Source organism: Entelurus aequoreus, linkage group LG27 (genome assembly GCF_033978785.1).
Source record: "Entelurus aequoreus isolate RoL-2023_Sb linkage group LG27, RoL_Eaeq_v1.1, whole genome shotgun sequence".
NCBI lineage: Eukaryota > Metazoa > Chordata > Actinopteri > Syngnathiformes > Syngnathidae > Entelurus > Entelurus aequoreus.
In genome coordinates this window covers 27,439,540-27,462,802 of record NC_084757.1, presented here as the reverse complement: position 1 = coordinate 27,462,802, position 23,263 = coordinate 27,439,540, and the positions used below count along the sequence as shown (strand labels likewise).

Genomic DNA, 23,263 nt, shown 5'->3' with positions numbered 1-23,263 from the left:
GCTTTGCGAAGCTAAAAAAATAGAAGCTAACCCAGCTACGTAGCCAACGTGATAGCATCAGTCTCAAAGGCAGATAGAAACTAAATAAAAAAAAACCCTAACTGGATGGATAGACAGAAGATCAATAATACTATTAAACCATGAACATGTAAATACACGATTAATAATATTCAGCTTGGCGAAGCTAAAAAAACAGAAGCTAACTTAGATGCGGCGGCGGGCGTTGTACGCTTTTGACGACACCCCGGCCGCCATCAGAGTCGGCAAGAAACATATATTTCCCCAAAGTTACGTGCGTGACATGCACATATCGACACGCACGTACGGGCAAGCGATCAAATGTTTGGAAGCCAAAGCTGTACTCACCATAGTGCGTCTGCTATCCTGCTCAAAACACAACACAACCTCCTGGTGTTGGTGTTGCTGTAGTCCGCCGCTCCACCGATCGCACCTACAACTTTCTTATTTGCAGTCTCCATTGTCCATTAAACAAATTGCAAAATATTCACCAACACAGATGTCCAGAATACTGTGGAATTTTGTCGAAGAAAACAGAGGTATTTGAATTGGGTCCAAACACTTCCCTTGACCTCGTGACGTCACGCGCATACGTCGTCATACCGCGACGTTTTCAAGCGGAAGTTTCCTGGGAAGTTTAAAATTGCACTTTATAAGTTAACCCGGCCGTATTGGCATGTGTTGCAATGTTAAGATTTCATCATTAATATATAAACTATCAGACTGCGTGGTCGGTAGTAGTGGGTTTCAGTAGGCCTTTAAGTGCGCCTTATAGTCTGAAAAACATGGTATTATTCATCTCCATGCTAATTTACTGTTACAATTAGGTGGTTATTTCGAACGTTAAGTATCTTGTCTTTGCAGTCTATTCAATTGAACATAGGTTGAAAAGGATTTGCAAATCATTGCATTCTGTTTTTATTTACCATTTACACAACGTGCCGACTTCACCGACTTTGGGTTTTGAAGTAAAAGTTCTATTGTCGGCCAAATTAATGTTGTATATCGTTCAACCTTAATGTGTAAAATGTGAGGTTAGAAAAACATACACAAACAACGACAAACTTATGCAAAATTATCTCGACGAGGGCATACTAAATAATAATTGATTCATTGATCAATTATATCGTCATTACGTATTCATTATGGATGAATTGTGTCATGAGGCAAACGAGACTAAATGAAGCGCACTACTTATTTGAGATCAACAGAGGCGCTGTTGAGTCAGTCCACACTAGCTTGCTGTATAAATAAGTGCCTGGGCTTACGAGGGTCCTAGCTCAAGAGGTTTTTGGGAAACAAGCTCTCTCAGCTAACTGTTATGCTCTAGGCTGCGGGCAAAAATTGGGGTTACTCACCAACCCAGTCCCCACCAATAGTTGGCGAAGTGAATGTCACAGTAAACCTTGTAAGATCTACCCAAAACATCTGGTCTCACACAAAGGTGAGTGTGACGGACATTGCAGAGAAGAAGAACCTGATGATATGCATTGAATTAAAGAAATAAATCATGAAAATTTTTTATCAAGGTGTGCGCGTAGCTGACTTGGCAAAGCAGTACGAGCACAGCCCTGCTACAATAATCTACTACATACTGAAAAAGAGGCTTAAAATAAATTCTTAACATTTAGTCATTAAAAATGGAGTAGCTGCTGATGGTGTGCTTGACAGAGAAACAGCTTGCAAGAGATACCGTAGCAGTTCGCTCTCCAAGGTAAATGCAGTACATTATTATTAAATTACTTCATAGAGCTACTGTAGTTGTTTGTAGTGCATCGTATTGTATTATGTTGATACAATATTCATAATCTAAAAGTTCATTTTTCATATTTTAAAAGATGATGCACGTTAAAATTACGGGCTCCGTCACAGGAACTAAGTAAACCTGTAAGCCGAGTTGCGCTAGAAAACTAAACTTATTATTTTGTTCAATACAACACTTGGAAACAGAAGTTCAAAACATCCCGAGAGGGATATTCACATGCCATTAAAGATAACAGCCTACCATAATAATTGGAGAGAGGCTGCGGTTTCCCAAATTTGAAAACTCGTTATATCTAACAACTTAATTATTTAACTTGAACAATTGTTTCGAGGGCATGAGCAATGGGAAAGCAGGAAACCAAAAATCACACGAACTAAAGTTCAAGTTTTTCTCATCAATTTTCTTCTAGTCGGACAACATTTTTGGTGCAATGGATGGAATTTTTCAAAAGTATATGAATAAATAGACATAATGAACCTTTTTGAGCTAACTGTTGCACCGATACACACCTTCAGCTTCAATTAATTATTATAACGATCGATTGCTTCTGTTTTTTTCATTGATCGGTTTACATCTCATTCCATTGGCTGATAATGGAAACCGTAACACACCATGGAAGTGGTCTGAAGAGACTCGAGGGAAAATGGTCTATTCTGAGAAGCTGACTCACAAACACACACAAACACACACACACACAGTGTGCATGACATACCAGAATGACCTGACCTCTGTGGACTTGTGGCCACAACACCACCCACTTAGAGGAATCCGTTCAATGTGTTCCTAATGCAAAAGCATGAAATTAGTGATGCAATGTTCAACCAGCAAGGCTGGCTCTGGTTTAAAAGGGGAACCGCACTTTTTGGGAATTGTGTCTATCATTCACAATCCTTACGTGAGACAAGAACACATGCGTTTGTCTTTTTTTTAATGCATTCTAATTTGTAACGTACGGCAAGTAAGAAAGTGGCTAACAAAGCAGCTGCTGGGAGCACGGCCGTCACTACAAAACCCAAAACAAGTGAAGTTGGCACGTTGTGTAATTCGTAAATAAAAACAGAATACAATGATTTGCAAATCCTTTTCAACTTATATTCAATTGAATGGACTGCAAAGACAATATATTTAATGTGGGAACTGAGGAAATACATTTGTCAATTTGTCTTGCTGAAATAAGCAGGGGCGTCCATGACAAAGACGTTGCTTGGATGGCAACATATGTTGCTCCAAAACCTGTATGTACCTTTCATCATTAATGGTGCCTTCACAGATGTGTAAGTTACCCATGCCTTGGGCACTAATACACCCCCATACCATCACAGATGCTGGCTTTTCAACTTTGCGCCTATAACAATCCGGATGGCTCTTTTCCTCTTTGTTCCGGAGGACACGACGTCCACAGTTTCCAAAAACAATTTGAAATGTGGACTCGTCAGACCATAGAACACTTTTCCACTTTGCATCAGTCCATCTTGGATGAGCTCGGGCCCACCGAAGCCGGCGGCGTTTCTGGGTGTTGTTGATAAATGGCTTTCGCTTTGCATAGTAGAGTTTTAACTTGCACTTACAGATGTAGCGACCAACTGTAGTTACTGACGGTGGTTTTCTGAAGTGTTCCTGAGCCCTTGTGGTGATATCCTTTACACACTGATGTCGCTGTTTGATGCAGTACCGCCTGAGGGATCGAAGGTCTGTAACATCATCGCTTACGTGCAATGATTTCTCCACATTCTTTGAACCTTTTGATGATATTACGGACCGTAGATGGTGAAATCCCTAAATTCCTTGCAATAGCTGGTTAAGAAATGTTGGTTTTTTAACTGTTGGACAATTTGCTCACGCATTTGTTCACAAAGTGGTGACCCTCGCCCCCATCCTTGTTTGTGAATGACTGAGCATTTCATGGAAGCTGCTTGTATATCCAATCATGGCACCCACCTGTTCCCAATTAGCCTGTTCACCTGTGGGATGTTCCAAATAAGTGTTTGATGAGCATTCCTCAACTTTCTCAGTCTTTTTTGCCACATGTGCCAGCTTTTTTGAAACATGTTGCCGGTATCAAATTCCAAATGAGCTAATATTTGCAAAAATATAGAATGTTAAATATCTTGTCTTTGCAGTCTGTTCAAATGAATATAAGTCGAAAAGGATTTGCAAATAATTGTATTCTGTTTTTATCTACCATTTACACAACATGCCAACTTCACTGGTTTTGGGTTTTATATATCGCAATACATTTTTTGCCATGTAAATGATAATATATATATATACACAACTATTTCAAAATGGTTTACAAAGGCTCCTAATTTTGCTGCTGACGTATGGGGTAAGATATTGCATAATTTATGGTTGTATTAGTTTCTGAAAACCATTATTAATGTACTTTTACTATTAACATCTAGGTATTTTCTGCTGTAACATGTTTCTATCCACACTTCTGTTCAAATGTAATAAGCACATATCCTTCTGCTGTTTGGCTACTTAATATTAGTTTTGGGTGATACTACAAATTTGGGTGTCGGTCCAATATCAAGTAATTACAGGGGCAGTATTGGTCATACAAATGCTGATATTTCAATTTAGCAACATTATTGAATGATTACATTTTTGATAACAATTAAAATCAGACAAAAAGTGAGGATGGCGGTGTAACAATATCAATTCAATATTTTGATCAAAATACGGTCAATCGTGCAAATAAGCTAAACATAAGTAACAACCACTTTCGTCTCTGATTTTAATTTGGGTTTTGCACTTAAAAGTCTTCCTGTGTCCAGGGACATATTTCATGTGGTCATAAACAATAAGAAAAAGTACAAAAAAAAAAGATTTGGTAATAGAAAATAAAAAATCTATCTAATCATTGTAGTATTGATCATTAACTTACCGTATTTTCCAGACTATAAGGCGCACTTAAAATCCTTTTTTTCCTCAAAACTCGACAGCGCGCCCTATAACCCGGCACGCCTAATGTAAGGAATAAGTTTGGTTGAGCTTACCGACCTTGAAGCTATTTTATTTGGTACATAGTGTAATGATAAGTGTGACCAGTAGATGGCAGTCAAACATAAGAGATAAGTGTAGGCTGCACTTTGATGGCAATATGACTCAAGTAAACAACACCAACATTTTATATGTTCCATTGAAAATATAGAACATTACACACGGCGCTCAAAAATCTATCCAAATGTTTTAGTACGACTTTGGTAAGCTATGAAGCCGCACCGCTTGATGGATTGTACTGTGCTTCAACATACTAGTATTATTATGGTGTGTGTATAAGGTAAGACATATTATCTGGCGTTTTGTTTCGCAATATTATGCAAAAGCAACTTTTTTTACCTTCTGGTACCTGCTGATCTATATTTGGGATCTGCATAAGTCCTGAAAATGTGCCTTTTTAGTCCGTGTCCGACACTGTAGTCGATAAGCTTCTTCTTTTTCTCTATCTTCTTGTTATGGGACATTCATCCTCCGCTGTTGCAATTTGTAATTTAAAGTAGTGTAAAGTTCTTACTTATATCTGTCAGTGAACTCACCATTAAAGCGCTAAAACATACCGGTGTAGTGAGTTTACATTATTCACCCAAGGAACTTCAGTTATTAGAGAGTTCCGGTCGGACGTTTTTTTTCACGGGACACATTGACACCGGTGTTGTTGTTTCCGGATGAGGAGATGCTGCTCCGTTATTGATTGAAGTAAAGTCTGAATGTCATTAAAACAGTTAGCTCCCTCTTTTGACACTTCTTCCACTCCCGTCTTTGCACGCTACACCGCTACAACAAAGATGGCGGGGAGAAGACGCTGCCGAAGGTGAGACACGTAAATAAGGCCGCCCACAAAACGGCGCATCCGGAAACGACTGTCAGAAAGCGGCTTGAAGATGCTCTGTAAAACATCATCTATGTAACATTTTGACCGAATAACCACCATTACATGTTATGTAGACCACAAGGAAGTGTTTTACATTTAGAAAAAAATAATAGTAATATGACTCCTTTATAATCCGGTGCGCTTTATATATGAAAAAAGATTTAAAAATAGACCATTCGTCGGCAGTTCGCCTAATAATCCGGTGCGCCCTGTGGTCCGTAAAATACGGTATACTATACTGTATAGATCTGCCCATCTCTGCTTACATCCAAAAGCTCTAGCTTAGCGGTTTGCATATCCTCCTATAGCGTGTAGTGAAGAATGTTTATCAATTCCTCGCCCTCCAGTGATAATGATACTAAGAAACAGGGTCAAGAATGGCACATTAAGATTTAGCCGCTGTAAAAATATCTATAAATCATTGACTATTTTACTAATGTTTATAAAACTTAGACGATATCTGTATTGCATGCCTGAGCGTTTCCACCACAACACGTGCAGAGCACCACAAATGGCACTAGTGTCAATTGAGCGGCGTGCTTCCTGTTACACAATAGAAGAACGGCATGGCCTCTGATACACTTTCTCATACTTGTAGTAGCAAACCTCGCCCTGTGATTAAGAGGTGTAATTTACTTTTAAACCCTTCCAGTAAAAATAATTGACGGCAAACAAAGACATGGGCGGGAAATCAAAAAGCCAAGGTAATAAATACAAAGTAGGAGATAAACTGTCATCTTAGCAACACGAGTTAACACAAGGTTATTCATGTGTGTTTATTTAAGTATTCTATTTTTGATATTTCTATATTATAATTATCATAATATTTAATGTATTATATACAATTATTTATGTTTATTTCCTCTATTTTAACACTTATTTTCATTTTCCTTCATCACTGCATAAGCAATCATTAACATTGTATTCTTTATTATCCTAAATTTAAAGTCATTAGAAAAAAATCCCTCAGTTTTTGATGTACTTGTCGTTAGATATTTTTCTTACTCCTATTAAATGGGTACTTTTATTATATCCTTATTCTAACATATTGATTCCTTCCTTTTACTTAACCCTGCACAAACTGTCTTTTTTTAAACTCACATTTTTTATTAATATTTTTTTTCCAACACACTCCTTTCCTTCTTTAAACAGGAAGTGAACAAAATTAAAATACAAAATGTAACGCTGCCAATTCCGATACGATCATCCCTGAGTGAGATCGTCTGATACCATTCCCGATACCGATCACGTGTATTACCTACAATTTATTTGTGGTGAGTGCTATTGACAGTTTAGTTTTATTACATCAAATTGATTAGGCAAAACAAAGTAAAATGTACACACAAAACTTAACCAAATCCTAAACGACTATCTTACTTTTTATTTAAATCCTTTGGTTTCTTCCTCTTCCCCTTGAATTCCGAACCACATCATCTGGCTCCTCTCGATGTGGAGGAGCTAACATAAACAACAAATAAATATTTAAGAAAATATGAATGTCGATCTGATCACTCTGGTATCAATCATACGCTGGTACTAACCTTAATATCGACACTATCAATTGATGTATCTGCCCTTTTGCGTGTCGTGTACTGACACACCAACAGTTGTTGTTGTATTACCCTCTCTAACACTTATTAATCTACTTTTATATTTAATAATATCTGCTTACTTTCTGCTGTAAACTGGTTGCTACTTGGGTTGTACGGTATACCGGTATTAGTATATTACCGCGATACTAATGAATCATATTCGGTACTATACCGCCTCTAAAACGTACCGGTCCGGCACCCCCCCGTCGTGTCATTGTTGGTTTTACGAACAAAGGAGCATGTTCGGCAGCGCACAATCACGGAGTACTTACAAACAGACACAGTGTGTAGACAGAAAAGGGAGAACGGACGTATTTTGGCTTAAAATCTGACGATAAAGGTGAAGTTATAACACTGAAACACCCTCAGGAAGAGGTGCTTTAAGACATGGCTAGCTAGCTCACGGCTAACGTCCGTCGGCAGTGTTTTAGCCACTTCTAAATCACTAATCCTCGCCTCCATGGCGACAAATAAAGTACGTTTCTTACAAGTATCATCCCTGCAGGACAAGGAATAGCTAAACATGCTTCACTACACACCGTAGCTCACCGGCGTTAAAATGTAAACAAACGCCATGGGTGGATCGACACCTGACATCCACTGTAATGATACCAAGTACAGGAGCGTATGTAGTCTATACTACTATGATTACATCGATATCTTTTAGCATCACAAAATCTTTTTTTGTTTAAAAAAAATGTATGTTATGTTTATAAACTCAGGAAATATGTCCCTGCACACATGAGGACTTTGAATATTACCAATGTATGATCCTGTAACGACTTGGTATCGTGACACCCCTTTATTTAGAAAAGTACAGAAAAGTATCGAAACACATTTTGGTACCGGTACCAAAATATTGGTATCGGGACAACACTAGCTGCTACACTTCTTAAAGTTGACTTAGCACTTATTTCTTGGTGTCGTTTAAAGCCAGCTAATATTTGTTGTTGTTTTTGTCTCTCTGTCTAATCCCCCTCTTGTCCCCACAATTTCCTCCTCTGTCTTCCTTTTTTTCCCTCTTTCTATCCCCTCCTGCTCCGGCCCGGCTGCACCAAATGATAATATAAATACATTTAATAAAGTCAAATACAAATAAGGCAACAAGAGAAGTATCCTACACTTCTCTTTTGTAAAGTAAATCTGAACAGCCTATATGGGCATCTACATCAACTATATGATTTGCCTGAGAAGCTGGACAGGACAAAAAACAAATATTAAAAAAAAGCCAGCTGATCTTATCTATTAGCACGCCTGCTCCTGGTTTTCTCTCCGGTTATGCATATCAATTTAGGGGAGCGGCTCCACACTGCGTATGGAGGCACATACCAAGATAAGAGAAGATTGCACTGCAAAAAGTCAGTGTTCAAAAACAAGAAAAAAATACAAAAATGAGGGGTATTTTATTTGAACTAAGCAAAATTATCTGCCAATAGAACAAGGAAATTTTGCTTGTCAAGACTTTCCAAAACAAGTCAAATTAGCTAACTTCAATGAACCCAAAAATACCTTAAACTAAGTATATTCCAGTGTTTCCCACACATTCATTTATTTGTGGCGGCCCGCCACGAAAGAATGACGTCCGCCACAAATAAAAAATTAATTTTTATTTTTTTGAAAAAATGTTTTGTCCTGTCCAGCTTCTCAGGCAAATCATATAGTTGATGTAGATGCCCATATAGGCTGTTCAGATTTACTTTACAAAAGAGAAGTGTAGGATACTTCTCTTGTTGCCTTATTTGTATTTGACCACTACTGTTTTCTGTTTATTTGTTACTGACTGTGGCAGGACACCTCTGCCTCTGTTTCACTTTATGTTGCTGGTAAATAATATGGTTGTAGTAGTAGGCTAAAGTGAAATTATTTAGTATGCACTAATTAAAGGGGCAGAGCTTTAAGAGACATTTTAGCTTTTATATTTTATAAGATATATTTTTTGTAAGAACCACAATTAATAAATATATTTTAGTGAATAACTTATTGTTCAAATCTGTGTATAAATATGTACATAAAGTGTTGTAATTATATTGTAAAATGGATGGATGGATGGACGTTTAAAACAAAACTGTTATTATTAATTAGTAAGTATACATTTTTTGAGCCTTTTTTAGAGAAAATCATATCATTGTAGTAAATTATGCAAATTACTCGATGGTGTCATGGTGACCACGCCCATAGCCACGCCCCCACCGCCACAGGTATCTTGGCAGTTTATGGGAAACACTGTATTCTCACTAATAACAAGTGCACTTTTCTTGGTAGAAAAAAAAAAGAGACCTTTTTGCTCAATATGTTGAAAAATATTCTTAAATTAAGTAAATGCTAGTGCCATTATCTTGACATAATGATATGTGCTCGGCATTACATTTACTTATACTAAAAACTAATTTATTGTTCTTATTGGAAAGGCAACAAGGCAACCGCTTGTTACTCTCGGGGTCTCCTAGCCGCTCAGGCAAATCATATTGTCTAAAAATGCATTTTTCCATCGATAACGTGACATCATCGCGCCAAGTGCGTGCTCTTTCAGTCAATTAGTGCACATATATACAGCCCGGCCCCCGGCCAAAATGTTTTTAATTGTAATTTGGAAGAATTTATCTGAATGTACATGAACTATTTCTCTTCAAAATTGTTAGACATGTCACATGTTAAATGTTTAAAAATTAACTGTCCGTTTACTGTACCGTGCCAACTGTACTACTATATGAGTACGTAATTTCTATTGTTTCATTGAAAATAAAACAGCAAAGTCCATTTGGCTGTCATCAGTTTTAATATGAGACACAATTGTGTCAAAGTCATGATTTTTTGTTTTCATGCTTGAAATAAGAAATTATTACTTTAAAAAAATTGTTTTATACTTGTGAGTGTTGATGACACAGCTTTGCATCAGTTGATATTCTAGTTTCAAGCATATTTTACTCAATGTAGGTCATAAAATCTCAGCAACAAGCTGTAATATCTTACTGAGATCATTTAGGACCCCTACACTTAAAACAAGTCTGCTTAGTGAGGAGAATTATCTTATCAGACAGAAAATAAGCAAATATCACCCTTATTCGAGATATTTAATCTTACTTAGATTTCAGTTTTTGCAGTGTGGCGTTTGTGATCGGCATTAAACACATACTTTTTCGCAAAAATCGGTGGCCAATCGATCAGCAAATCCCTAAAGCGGATGTTTAAAACTGCTAAAGTTCATTCATCTGGTTGCCTAACTCAAAAATTACGTTGCCATACGTCACTGGAAAGCCCCTATATATTGTACTGTATCCCCAATGTTTTAAATGCGACAGGACGTGAGTGTGTGTTCCGTTTAAGGACACAGGTGAAAAGAGCACGACCGCACACCCGAGCACAGATGCCAGCTGGGGGTCCGAGTACAGTACGCGTGCCAGCAAAACCGGCTCAGCCCGTCAACACCTCCCACCACATCTTTAAAACACAGGAAGGAGCAGAAGACAAAAGCCGAGCGAGCGATGATGGATGAAGGATGCTGGCCAGCAGATGCGCGGCAGTGAGATCAAGCAGGATGGGTGTGGGGGTGGGGGGGGGTGTGGGAAGGGACGGGTTGTTGAGAGGCGTGCAAATAGTGAAGGACGAGGCATCCAGTGGGGAGGTCCCTGTCAGCAGGGGGCTTCCCTGTATTTAAGGCCGCGAGTGGGTCACGTGTGTTGAATGAAACAATCAATAAACAGATGCTGCATTTAATGCAATCAATGAAATCCTCCAATCTGGACATGATTAAATTATAATGTAAATATATTTATTTCTAACTATAGTGCTGCTGTTTTGTTGTTATATGTATTTCTGGAGTTTTTACCTGTTAAATGAAGGACACTGATTGATTGATGTTGAATGCGGTATATATTGTCTGTGTATTATCTGGGAGTATTTCCGGGCAAATAAATATATATATAATATTAATTATAATGTATATTTTCTGCTGGATCTACTCTCTATTTTATGCTGCCCTTATTTTTTTGCTGCAGCTGTTACATATACTGTAATATTGTACATGGTAATTGGGGATTTGTTATATATTGTATATAATATATAAAAATATAATTTAATATAATAATACAATATATCAGTATATATTATATACTCTGCGATGAGGTGGCGACTTGTCCAGGGTGTACCCCGCCTATCGCCCGAATGCAGCTGAGATAGGCTCCAGCGACCCGACACGACCCCGAAAGGGACAAGCGGTAGAAAATGGATGAATGGATGGATATTATATACTGTATATCTAATAGGGTTGTACGGTATACCGGTATTAGCATAGTACCGCAATACTAATGAATCATATTCGGTACTATACCGCCTCTAAAAAGTACCGGTCCCCCACCCGTCGTGAGACAAATCGAGTACATTTAAATTAGGGCCGCAACAACTAATCGATTAAATCGATTAAAATCGATTATAAAAATAGTTGGCGATTAATTTAGTCATCGATTCGTTGGATCTATGTTATGCGCATGCGCAGAAGCAATTTTTTTTTTTTTTTTAATAAACCTTTATTTATTTTAAACTGCAACATGTACAAACAGCTGATAAACAATAATCAAAATAAGTATGGTGCCAGTATGCTGTTTTTTTTCCCAATAAAATACTGGAAAGGATAGAAATGTAGTTTGTCTCTTTTATCCGATTATTAATCGATTAATCGAAGTAATAATCGACAGATTAATCGATTATCAAATTAATCGTTAGTTGCAGCCCTAATTTAAATTAAGTATCAACCATTTAGGACGAGTGATTGCTATACATGCTTCAATACACACCTCAGCACACCGGAGTCATGATAATAGTTGTATTGAAATGTGTCTATTGTTGACAATTTCAAAACAAAAATTTCATTAAGTCCGATCATTGACCATTATGACGATCAATTTAACTTTGAACACACTAATCACATGTCGATGAAGTGTATACTTAGTCAACAGCCATACATGTCACTCTAAGGGTGGCAGTATGAACAACGCCAACACTGTCATAAACATGTGCCATATGGTGAAACCACACTAAACAACAATGACAAACACATTTTGGGAGAATATTTTCACCGCAACACAACATAAACACTAGAGAACAAATTCAGAGAATTCCCTGCAGCACCAACTCTTCCGGGATGCTACAATATAAACAAACGCCATTGGTGGAAACACCTAACATCCACTGTAATGATACCAAGTACAGGAGCGTATCTAGTCGATACTGCTATGATTACATCAATATTTTTTAGCATCACAAAATCTTCTTTCGTTTAAAAAATTTTTATATTATGTTTATAAACTCAGGAAATATGTCCCTGGACACCTGAGGACTTTGAATATGACCAATGTATGATCCTGTAACTACTTGGTATTGGATAAATACCCAAATTTGTGGTATTATCCAAAACTAATGTAAAATATCAAACAACAGAAGAATAAGTGATTATTACATTTTAACAGAAGTGTAGATAGAACATGTTAAAAGAGAAAGTAAGCAGATATTAACAGTAAATGAACAAGTAGATTCATAATCCATTTTCTACCACTTGTTCTTAATAATTTTGACAAAATAATACAAGGATAAATGACACAATAATTAGGAGTCTTAGTTTGTTTACTTACTACTAAAAGAGAAGTTGTCTTGTATGTTCACTATTTTATTTAAGGACAAATTTACAATAAGAAACATATGTTTAATGTACCATAAGATTTTTTTGTTCAAATAAATACAATAATGAAATTTTCTGAGGTCCCCTTTATTTAGAAAAGTACCGAAATACATTTTGGTACTGGTACCGGAACCAAAATATTGGTATCGGGAACACACTAATATGTAAATATTACATATACTGTATGTTATGATTTATATTGCTATTATGGTAAATTTTTAGTCCACTTAATACCTGCATTTTCCTTTCCATCCTTACCCTTTCCATCCTTTTAAACTGAGCTACTGTGTGGAACAATTCCCCTTGTGGATCAATAACGTTTGTCTAAGTCTAAGTCTAAACAATCTTTGGCATTGAACTATTCATAAAAGTACCAAAATGGAGGCATTTATTTTTTAATATCAACATTAAAAACAAAATGTGAGACTAATATTATAAATATATACATTTCAAGTTTATCATTTTCCTTTAATTACTTTAATTTAATTTTATTACATTAACATTAATACTATATTTAAAGAAATGTTTTTCTATATTTATTTTTCCTGTTTAAAATTCTTATTTAATTACTTTTAATTTTATTTGCAAAAGTATTTTTTTTTTAATTTTGATTTTTTAATTTTAAAAACATGACTTGAAGTATCCAGTGTCAGTTTTAGTTAATTTACTGAGGTTGCCATATGTTGTTCTTTGCTTGATGAAGGGCAAAAATTAAAACACAACAAATCAGCACATGTCATTTGCTCGGAGAGTTTCACCCTGGGAAAAATATGAGTTTAAAAAAAGAGCGTTCAGAGATTAAAGGTATTACCATAATGCATCTAATTGCACTCTAGCTTTGTGTGGGATAAAAAGAAAAAGAAAAGGAGCAACAGACATTTGCCTCTAATTATTGCTATCCCCTACAACAGGGGTCGGCAACCCAAAACGTTGAAAGAGCCATATTGGACCAAAAATACAAATAACAAATCTGTCTGGAGCCACAAAAAATTAAAAGCCGTAAAAAAGTCTTAGAATGAAGGCAACACATGATGTAAGTGTCTGTATTAGCTATAATAGCCTACTATTAAAATGACTATGTGTCGCAGGCTGAAGCAAATCTTTGTTGACAGAAATGTTGAAATGTAATATTTATTCTACACATTTTTACAACATTAGAAACCATTAGTAAATCAGAAGCTACTCAGGTGAGATAACTCCTGGAAATTACTGGCTTTTAATGGCCAAAGGTATAGATGTGTGTGTCCAAGTTAAAGGAAACGGCAGGCTGTCTTCTTTTAATAGATTTACTACAATCTTTGGAAAGCTAGGTAATGTTTGCTGTGGTCTGGAACAACATGGCACACAAACAACTATCTGAAATGCGGCTAATATTACATAAAGATAATGTGTCATGAGACATGCAAAACTAAATTATATACAAAGAGGATAAAAGTAAAGCATATTAAATTAGCTCAAATATACCTACACATGAGGCATAATGATGCAATATGGACATACAGCTAGCCTAAATAGCATGTTAGCATTGATTAGCTTGCAGACATGCACTGATCAAATATGCCTGATTCGCACTCCAACAAGTCAATAACATCAACAAAGTTCACCTTTGTGCATTCACGCACAGTATAAAACGTTTGGTGGACAAAAATGAGACAAAGAAGGAGTGGAAGATTGTACATGTAAACCAACTGTTCAAGAACTGCCAAAATTAGTAGGACAAAACAATGTTCACCAAATACTCTTATCAGTGAAGCATACACACAAACATATTAAACAGTGGGCTTTCTAACAATTGGGAAGGTTTGTGTCATGTTTGTCCTCAAACAAAAAATATACTAAAACAAAACAAAAAAAAAGTTTCCCCTTTTTCCATTTTCAATCCTTTTTTAAAAATGCTCCAGCTCGAGAGCCGTGCGTTGCTGACCCCCGCCCTAAAAGGATGCATAGAGTCGACTACTCACAGTGGCCGTAACCCAGCTCCCGCCCGGCTCCGCCTCCAGCTGCAGGTGATGTCGCAGGTGTCCACATGCCTTCGCTTGCAAGTGTGCGGCACCCGCAGGGCGCCAGTAGCCTGCCTGGCTCCTCAGACTCGCGTGACGGTACGCTGACGGACTAAAAAAAAAAAATGAGGCGGAAACTCCGGATCACTTTTTTTTTTAGGAACAGTGAGGAGGCGGAGAGCAGAAAGAGGCGGAGCCCGCCAGCGCCGGTTACAAGATTAGCCAGATTATCCTTCCCTTGAGATCAATCCCAGAGGAACTGTTTGCTGCCCCGTCTGATGACACAAATCAACTCGTGCGTCTCGCTCTCTTCTTAAAACCCTTGCAGGGGACACCTGTTATATAGTGCACGGTGTCTGGCATTACATTGGTGGTGAGGGATTGGGGGGTGGGGCACTAAAATCTGGCACCAGCCAGGACAGGGTGTGGGGCCGTGGGGGTCACACTTACAGTACAAGCTGTAGTTTCCAATTACCGCTGCTTAAAAGGGGATCAGACATGAGTACATGGAGACGCTCTCATTGTCGTCCAACAACGTTTATTTACAGTTGAGGTGCGTTTCCATTGCCAAGGTTTGTGAAAGTATGCCAGCACCGTGCACTACACTTCAGTTCAGTTTGCATTTTCCATAGCAGCGCCCCAGTGTCTTCTTTCTTGACAACTGATTTACTATCCATCCAAATAACAAGTGCTGAATAGCATGTGCGCTACATTTCTAAGACAGTTATTTACATCCAACTAGGGCTGGGCGATATGGATGAAAAAGTATATCTCGATTACCAATATTTTGGTACCGGTACCAGTACTAAAATTACTTTGGTACTTTTCTGTACTTTTCTAAATAAAGGGGACCACAAAAAAATTGCATTATTGGTTTTATTTAGGGATGTCTGATAATGGCTTTTTGCCGATATCCGATATTGTCCAACTCTTAATTACCGATACCGATATCAACCGATATTGCTATATATACAGTCGTGGAATTAACACATTATTATGCCTAATTTGGACAACCAGGTATGGTGAAGATGAGGTCCTTTTTTAAAAATAAAATAAAATAAATAAATTGAAAACATTTACTTGAATAAAAAAGAAAGTAAAACAATATAAAAACAGTTACATAGAAACTAGTAATTAATGAAAATGAGTCAAATTAACTGTTAAAGGTTAGTACTATTAGTGGACCAGCAGCACGCACAATCATGTGTGCTTACGGACTGTATCCCTTGCAGACTGTATTGATATATATTGATATATAATGTAGGAACCAGAATATTAATAACAGAAAGAAACAACCCTTTTGTGTGAATGAGTGTAAATGGGTGAGGGAGGTTTTTTGGGTTGGTGTACTTATTGTAAGTGTATCTTGTGTTTTTTATGTTGATTTAATAAAAAAAAAATAAAAAAATGAATGACATCTCTAGTTTTATTTCAACAAAAAATCTTAGGGTACATTAAATATATGTTTCTTATTGCAGTTAAGTCCTTAAATAAAATAGTGAACATACAAGACAACTTGTCTTTTAGTAGTAAGTAAACAAACAAAGGCTCCTAATTAGTCTGCTGACGTATGCAGTAACATATTGTGTCATTTATCATTCTATTATTTTGTCAACATTATTAAGGACAAGCTGTAAAAATAGTAAAATGGGTTATACTTGTATAGCGCTTTTCTACCTTCAAGGTACTCAAAGCGCTTTGACACTATTTCCACATTCACCCATTCACACACACATTCACACACTGATGCCATGCAAGGCCCTAACCGCGACCAATCAGGAGCAAGGGTGAAGTGTCTCGCTCAAGGACACAACGGACGTGACTCGGTTGGTAGAAGGTGGGGTTCGAACCAGGAACCCTCAGGTTGCTGGCACGGCCACTCTCCCAACCGCGCCACACCGTCACCCAAAAATGGATTATTAATCTACTTGTTCATTTACTGTTAATATTTGCTGACTTTCTCTTTTAACATGTTCTATATACACTTATGTATGGGGGGGGGGGGGGGGGGTTTACGTTTCAGAGGCGATATAGTACCGAAAATTATTCATTAGTACCGCGGTACTATACTAATACCGGTATACCGTACAACCCTAATCTCGATATATTTTTACTTAAACTCGATATTCGATATATATCTCAATATATTTTCCGGTGAAAGTATACATATAAAGATATTTATTTTTGAGCGAGATTCACTGAAATTGAAGTGAATGACAACTGTACTGATGATCAGACCTTCCTTTATAAGCCTACTCAACCTGCTATCCCGCGCCGGAACGTAACCTTCTGTTGGCTTACAGTAAGCGATCATCATGCTTTATGCAATCTTGCTCATGTTTTTCTTCCCTGTCATTTTTCATTGTCTCGTGTCCTCCTTGTCAATCCTACTGCAGACCTCCGTTCCCGCGTTGACGTTGCTGTGTGTCTCGTCATTCCTTGTCCCCCCCACCCCCTGCTTCCCGGACTGCCTCTTGGATCTCGACCTCCCGCTATTCGCCCTGACTACCTGCCTGCCCACGGACTGCCTTCTTGCCTTGTCCCTTCTCTCGTTCAACATTACGGGTACCACAAAACCGTTGATTCACACGTAGTCTCACACACTCACACACCTTGGATCTAGTCACACTCCATTTCCCCCTGTTTAATTATTAGTATTGTTTGGTTATATTATTTATGGTTTATTATATATATTGTAAATATAAATATAATAAATAAATGCCCCCTTATGTCTGTGCCGTTCTACTCCTCCCGTACGTAACAAAAATATTATTTCTACATAAAATAAATAACATAGCGGTGCAAATAATACAAAATGTATCAAACTGGGATAAAAAACGTATTTGCAGGCAGGCGCTTTTTAATTCCCAGTCGATGATGTAATGGACTGTCACACAAGCACGGTTCTGGTCAGTGCCAAGTATATATATATATATATATATATATATAGAGTTTTATTTGAATTAGGGACAGATACAAAAACATAGACATCTGAAACAGTTATCCAATGTATGCATCATAGTGTTTGTAGCCAAAGCTAATTTACAACACTTGTCCCCAACAACAACAACAACAACAACAACAACAACACAGATCCAATATCATTAAAATAGGAAAATAAAAAATAGAAGGAGTCGATAATAATGATAATAGTAATAATACAGACAAAGTGCAAACTAGATAAAAGCCAATAATAATAATAACACAGGCAAAGTGCAGACTAGATAAAAACCAATTAGTAAAAAGTAAGGGACTTTACTTAATTATGCGGCTATGATCTTCCTCACTCCGGCGTACATTTCTGGCAGCATTTCTCATGCGAAATATGCCCGGCTTGGCAACTCCAGAACAGTTTTGATTTGGGCTTACATGGTAAACAACTCAAATCAATGTTTTATCCAGACGCATACATTTGTCCAAATCTTAATTCATATCTTGTTTAAAAGTATATCGATACATCTTACAAACTCGATATATCGCCCAGCCCTGAATGCAGCTTTGTCCCTCCCAATAGTCAAAAACAGAGAACAAATGCGCAACTAATATCGGTGGCTGTTTTATCCTCTCTATGAGCTTTTTTTGATGCTCATTTTCACTTCCATGTCATGTTGCATGGTAGACATTGTGACCGCGCTGCTTTTTTGCACAATTAAGAGACACAATACTCTGTGCCTTAGCTTAGTAGATGAGATCGTTGCCTGCACTATCAAGTTTGTGTTTTAATACATGCAAACCTTTATTAGATCAGGCCCTATCTCTTTACAAGGACATTCCACTATTTATGGAGCAGATGCCAACCATTGCCTTCCTGCCTATAGGATATGTTCTACACTGTGAACTGAACTGAAATGTATAACTCATCTTAATTTCCACTGCCAAACGCTGTCAAGAGTAGGGCAGGCTATCGTTTACATGTTAACAGTGCCAAATCAGCGGTGCCTTAAACTACGAGCACATTGCGTTCCACAACCAAGCTCGTACTTTAGAATACTCGTACCTTAAAGCAGCCCCGCATATTGAAAATAATTTAAATCCATTTATTGGTAACCCAAAACACTTTTAAAAATATAAAATACACTTTTAGATAAGAAATATTATTTGAAAACAATACCATAGTGGTACAAACAACTAAAGTAAAGTGATTTGTATGGAAATACTCACAGATAATACACTGACAATATATGCAGTATTCAATATCAATCAATCAATGTCCTTTATTTAACAGGTAAAAACTAATTGAGAATAAAATCTCTTTTCCAAGAGTGACCTGGCCAATAGGGCAGCAAAACAAAGTTACAGAAATGCATATAACAACAAAACAACAGCAGTCACGCACTATAGTTAGAAATAAAAATACTTACAACATTAACACAAAAACATTCAATGTTTTCGTAAAAAAAACTATTTAAAAAGGTAAGTAAAACTGACCAATACAACTGGTTTCTCAATCCTTTAAAATGGACTGGAATTCCCCCAAAGTGAAGAGTTCAGTTAGCCTCAGATCCTTCTAGGGAGCAGCATATCTGAAGGCTTATTTTTCCAAGATTTGTGTTGGCTATAGGAACCAACATGCTATTGTTCTGCGAACGTAAAAACATTCAATGTTTTCGTAAAAAACATTTAAAAAGAGAAGTAAAATTGACCAATACAACTGGTTTCCCAATCCTTTAAAATTGACTGGAATTCCTCCAAAGTGAAGAGTTCAGTTAGCCTCAGATCCTTCTAGGGAGCAGCATATCTGAAGGCTTATTTTTCCAAAGATTTGTGTTGGCTATAAGAACCAACATGCTATTGTTCTGCGAGCGTAAAAACATTCAATGTTTTCGTAAAAAACAATTTAAAAAGAGAAGTAAAATTGACCGATACAACAGGTTTCTCAATCCTTTAAAATGGACTGGAATTCCCCCAGATTAAAAAGTTCAGTTAGCCTCAGTTCCTTCTGTAAGTCATTCCATGACCAGAAAGCAGCATATCTGAAGGCTTTTTTTCCCCTAGATTTGTGTTGGCTCTAGAAACCAACATGCTAATGTTCTGCGAGTGTAAAAACATTCAATGTTTTCGTAAAAAACAATTTAAAAAGAGAAGTAAATTTGACCAATACAACTGGTTTCTCAATCCTTTAAAATGGACTGGAATTCCCCCAAAGTGAAGAGTTCAGTTAGCCTCGGATCCTTCTGTAAGTCATTCCATGACCAGGAAGCAGCATATCTGAAGGTTTTTTTTCCAAGATTTGTGTTGGCTCTAGGAACCAACATGCTAATGTTCTGCGACGGTAATCTGTAGCGACTGAAATCTCTACACTTATACTGTAAGAACACAAATAGGTGGGAACCAGCCCAAGAAGTGATTTACATACTGTATAAAATACATCCATCGAGAAAATCTGCAAACAGACATTATCAGAACTACCAGCTACCTCACTAATATATGTGTCTATTAGTGTTGTCGCAATATCAATATTTTGGTACCGGTACAAAAATGTATTTCGTTACTTTTGGGTATTTTTCGATCCTTTCGAAATAAAGGGGACCACAAAAAATGGCATTATTGGCTTTATTTTAACAAAAAATCTTAGGGTACTTTAAACATATGTTTCTTATTGCAAGTTTGTCCTTAAATAAAATAGTGAACATACTATACAACTTGTCTTTTAGTAGTAAGTAAACAAACAAAGGCTCCGAATTTAGTCTGCTAACGTATGCAGTAACATATTGTGTCATTTTCCATTCTATTATTTTGTAAAAAATTATTAAGGACAAGTGGTACAAAATAAATTATTAATCTACTTGTTCATTTACTGTTAATATCTGCTTACTTCTCTTTTAACATGTTCTATCTACACTTCTGTTAAATAAAAAAATAAAAAAAGAAGATGTGATGCCAAAAAATATCGACGTGATCATAGTATTATGGACTAGATACGTGCCTGTACTTGATATCATTACAGTGGATGTTAAGTGTAGATCCACCAATGGCGTTTGTTTACATTTGGACGGCGGTCACGTAAGCAGCTAAGCCCGTGACCTTCGATCCCTCAGGCTGTACTGCATCAACAAGCGGCATCAGTGTGTAAAGGATATCACCACATGGGCTCAGGAACACTTCAGAAACCCACTGTCAGTAATTACAGTTGGTCGCTACATCTGTAAGTGCAAGTTAAAACTCTCCTATGCAAGGCGAAAACCGTTTATCAACAACACCCAGAAACGCAGTCGGCTTCGCTGGGCCTGAGCTCATCTAAGATGGACTGATACAAAGTGGAAAAGTGTTCTGTGGTCTGACGAGTCCACATTTCAAATTGTTTTTGGAAACTGTGGGCGTCGTGTCCTCCGGACTAAAGAGGAAAAGAACCATCCGGACTGTTATAGGCGCAAAGTTGAAAAGCCAGCATCTGTGATGGTATGGGGGTGTATTAGTGCCCAACTTACTCTAACTTACACATCTGTGAAGGCGCCATTAATGCTGAAAGGTACATACAGGTTTTGGAGCAACATATGTTGCCATCCAAGCAACGTTACCATGGACGCCCCTGCTTATTTCCGCAAGACAATGCCAAGCCACGTGTTACATCAACGTGGCTTCATAGTAAAAGAGTGTGGGTACTAGACTGGCCTGCCTGTAGTCCAGACCTGTCTCCCATTGAAAATGTGTGGCGCATTATGAAGCCTAAAATACCACAACGGAAACCCCCGGACTGTTGAACAACTTAAGCTGTACATCAAGCAAGAATGGGAAAGAATTCCACCTGAAAAGCTTAAAAAATGTGTCTCCTCAGTTCCCAAACGTTTACTGAGTGTTGTTAAAAGGAAAGGCCATGTAACACAGTGGTGAACATGCCCTTTCCCAACTACTTTGGCACGTGTTGCAGCCATGAAATTCTAAGTTCATTATTATTTGCAAAAAAAAAATAAAGTTTATGAGTTAGAACATCAAATATCTTGTCTTTGTAGTGCATTCAATTGAATATGGGTTGAAAAGGATTTGCAAATCATTGTATTCCGTTTATATTTACATCTAACACCATTTCCCAACTCATATGGAAACGGGGTTTGTACATATTGCATCATTATGCCTCATTTGTAGGTATATTTGAGCTCTTCTGATATCCTTTACGTATGTCCTCTGTGTATTTAATTCTTATTTGCATGTCTCATGACACATTATCTGTATGTAATGTTGGCTGCATTTCTGATAGTTGCCAGTGTGCCATGTTGTTCCAGACCACAGCAAACGTTACCCAGCTTGCAAATATTGTAATAAATCCATTAGAAGAAGACAGCCTGCCATTTCCTTTAACTTGGACACACACATCTATACCTTTGGCCATTCTAAGCCAGTAATTTCCAGGATTTATCTCACCCTGTGAGAAACCTCGAATGTTACGAATGTTTTCTAATGTTGTAAAAATGTGTAGAATAAATATAACAATTTCTGTAACAAAGATTTGCGTCAGCCTGAGTCACAAAGGAATTTTGATAGTAGGCTACTATAGCTAATATAGACACTTACCGGTACATCATGTGTTGCCTTCATTATAACACTTATATAAGACTTTTACATTTTTTGTGGCTCCAGACAGATTTTTTTCTTGTATTTTTAGTCTAATATGGCTCTTTCAACATTTTGGGTTGCCGACCCCTGGGTTAGAGTAACAAAAAACACTTTTCCGTTGCCAAAAGTGCTGCAAAGTTCAATGTACAGTACTGTATATGGAGCTTTGATTGGTTGACAGAGGGTTGCCACATAATGAAAACACAAACTATTGTAACACATGAAATACTGCGGATTACACAGAGGCATGACTTAAAGCCAACTGGAACACAGTATTGTGTCAGGTTCCCCGACTTGGCTGCATTCATTGGCATCTTACACAGTAATGACGCCCTGGCCTATACACGCCACAGTAAATACAAAATCCTCGAGGTGCCAAAGAATGCTAACCTCCATGTTCCACCTCCCTCCAAACATCTGTGATTCATTTTGCTGCCATGGTGTTAAAAATATGGGCCAGCGGTGACTTGGTCAGCCGCCTGTGCACCGCGGTGGTTATTATTAATATACAAGGTGTGCTTGGCCTTATCGCCGGCGTTTCGCATGTGTGGCATTCCAGGAAGTCAGGAATTGTCTTGTTAGGATGCTGGACTGCGGGTCAAGCAAACAAGGAGAGAGAAAAGCTAAAAGCCACATGCAAACACGGGCCCAAAATATACCTTAGAGGCTCTGGTGAACAATACACGGCAAAGCCTAAAGGAACTTAAATAAACCCTACAACCCAGCAGGGGATTACATTTGCGTTTCTGTCGGTTTGACTCTTGTATATTCTGTATTAGTATCCTCCTGTAT

General features: G+C 37.5%; 1 protein-coding gene across 2 annotated transcripts in view; it reads right to left on the bottom strand.

Annotated features, from left to right (window-relative positions):
• Positions 1–23,263, bottom strand: part of LOC133644513 (retinoic acid receptor RXR-gamma-B-like) — a 142,141-nt gene that overhangs the window by 84,966 nt on the left and 33,912 nt on the right. The window contains exon 2 of one of the 2 annotated variants that reach the window (XM_062039044.1): positions 14,882–15,032. The exons of the other annotated variant lie outside the window; for it this stretch is intronic. Within the exon in view, the coding sequence (XP_061895028.1) occupies positions 14,882–14,948 (67 nt within the window). The 5' untranslated portion in view covers positions 14,949–15,032. The remainder of the gene's footprint in view (positions 1–14,881; positions 15,033–23,263) is intronic. 2 annotated transcript variants of the gene reach the window in all.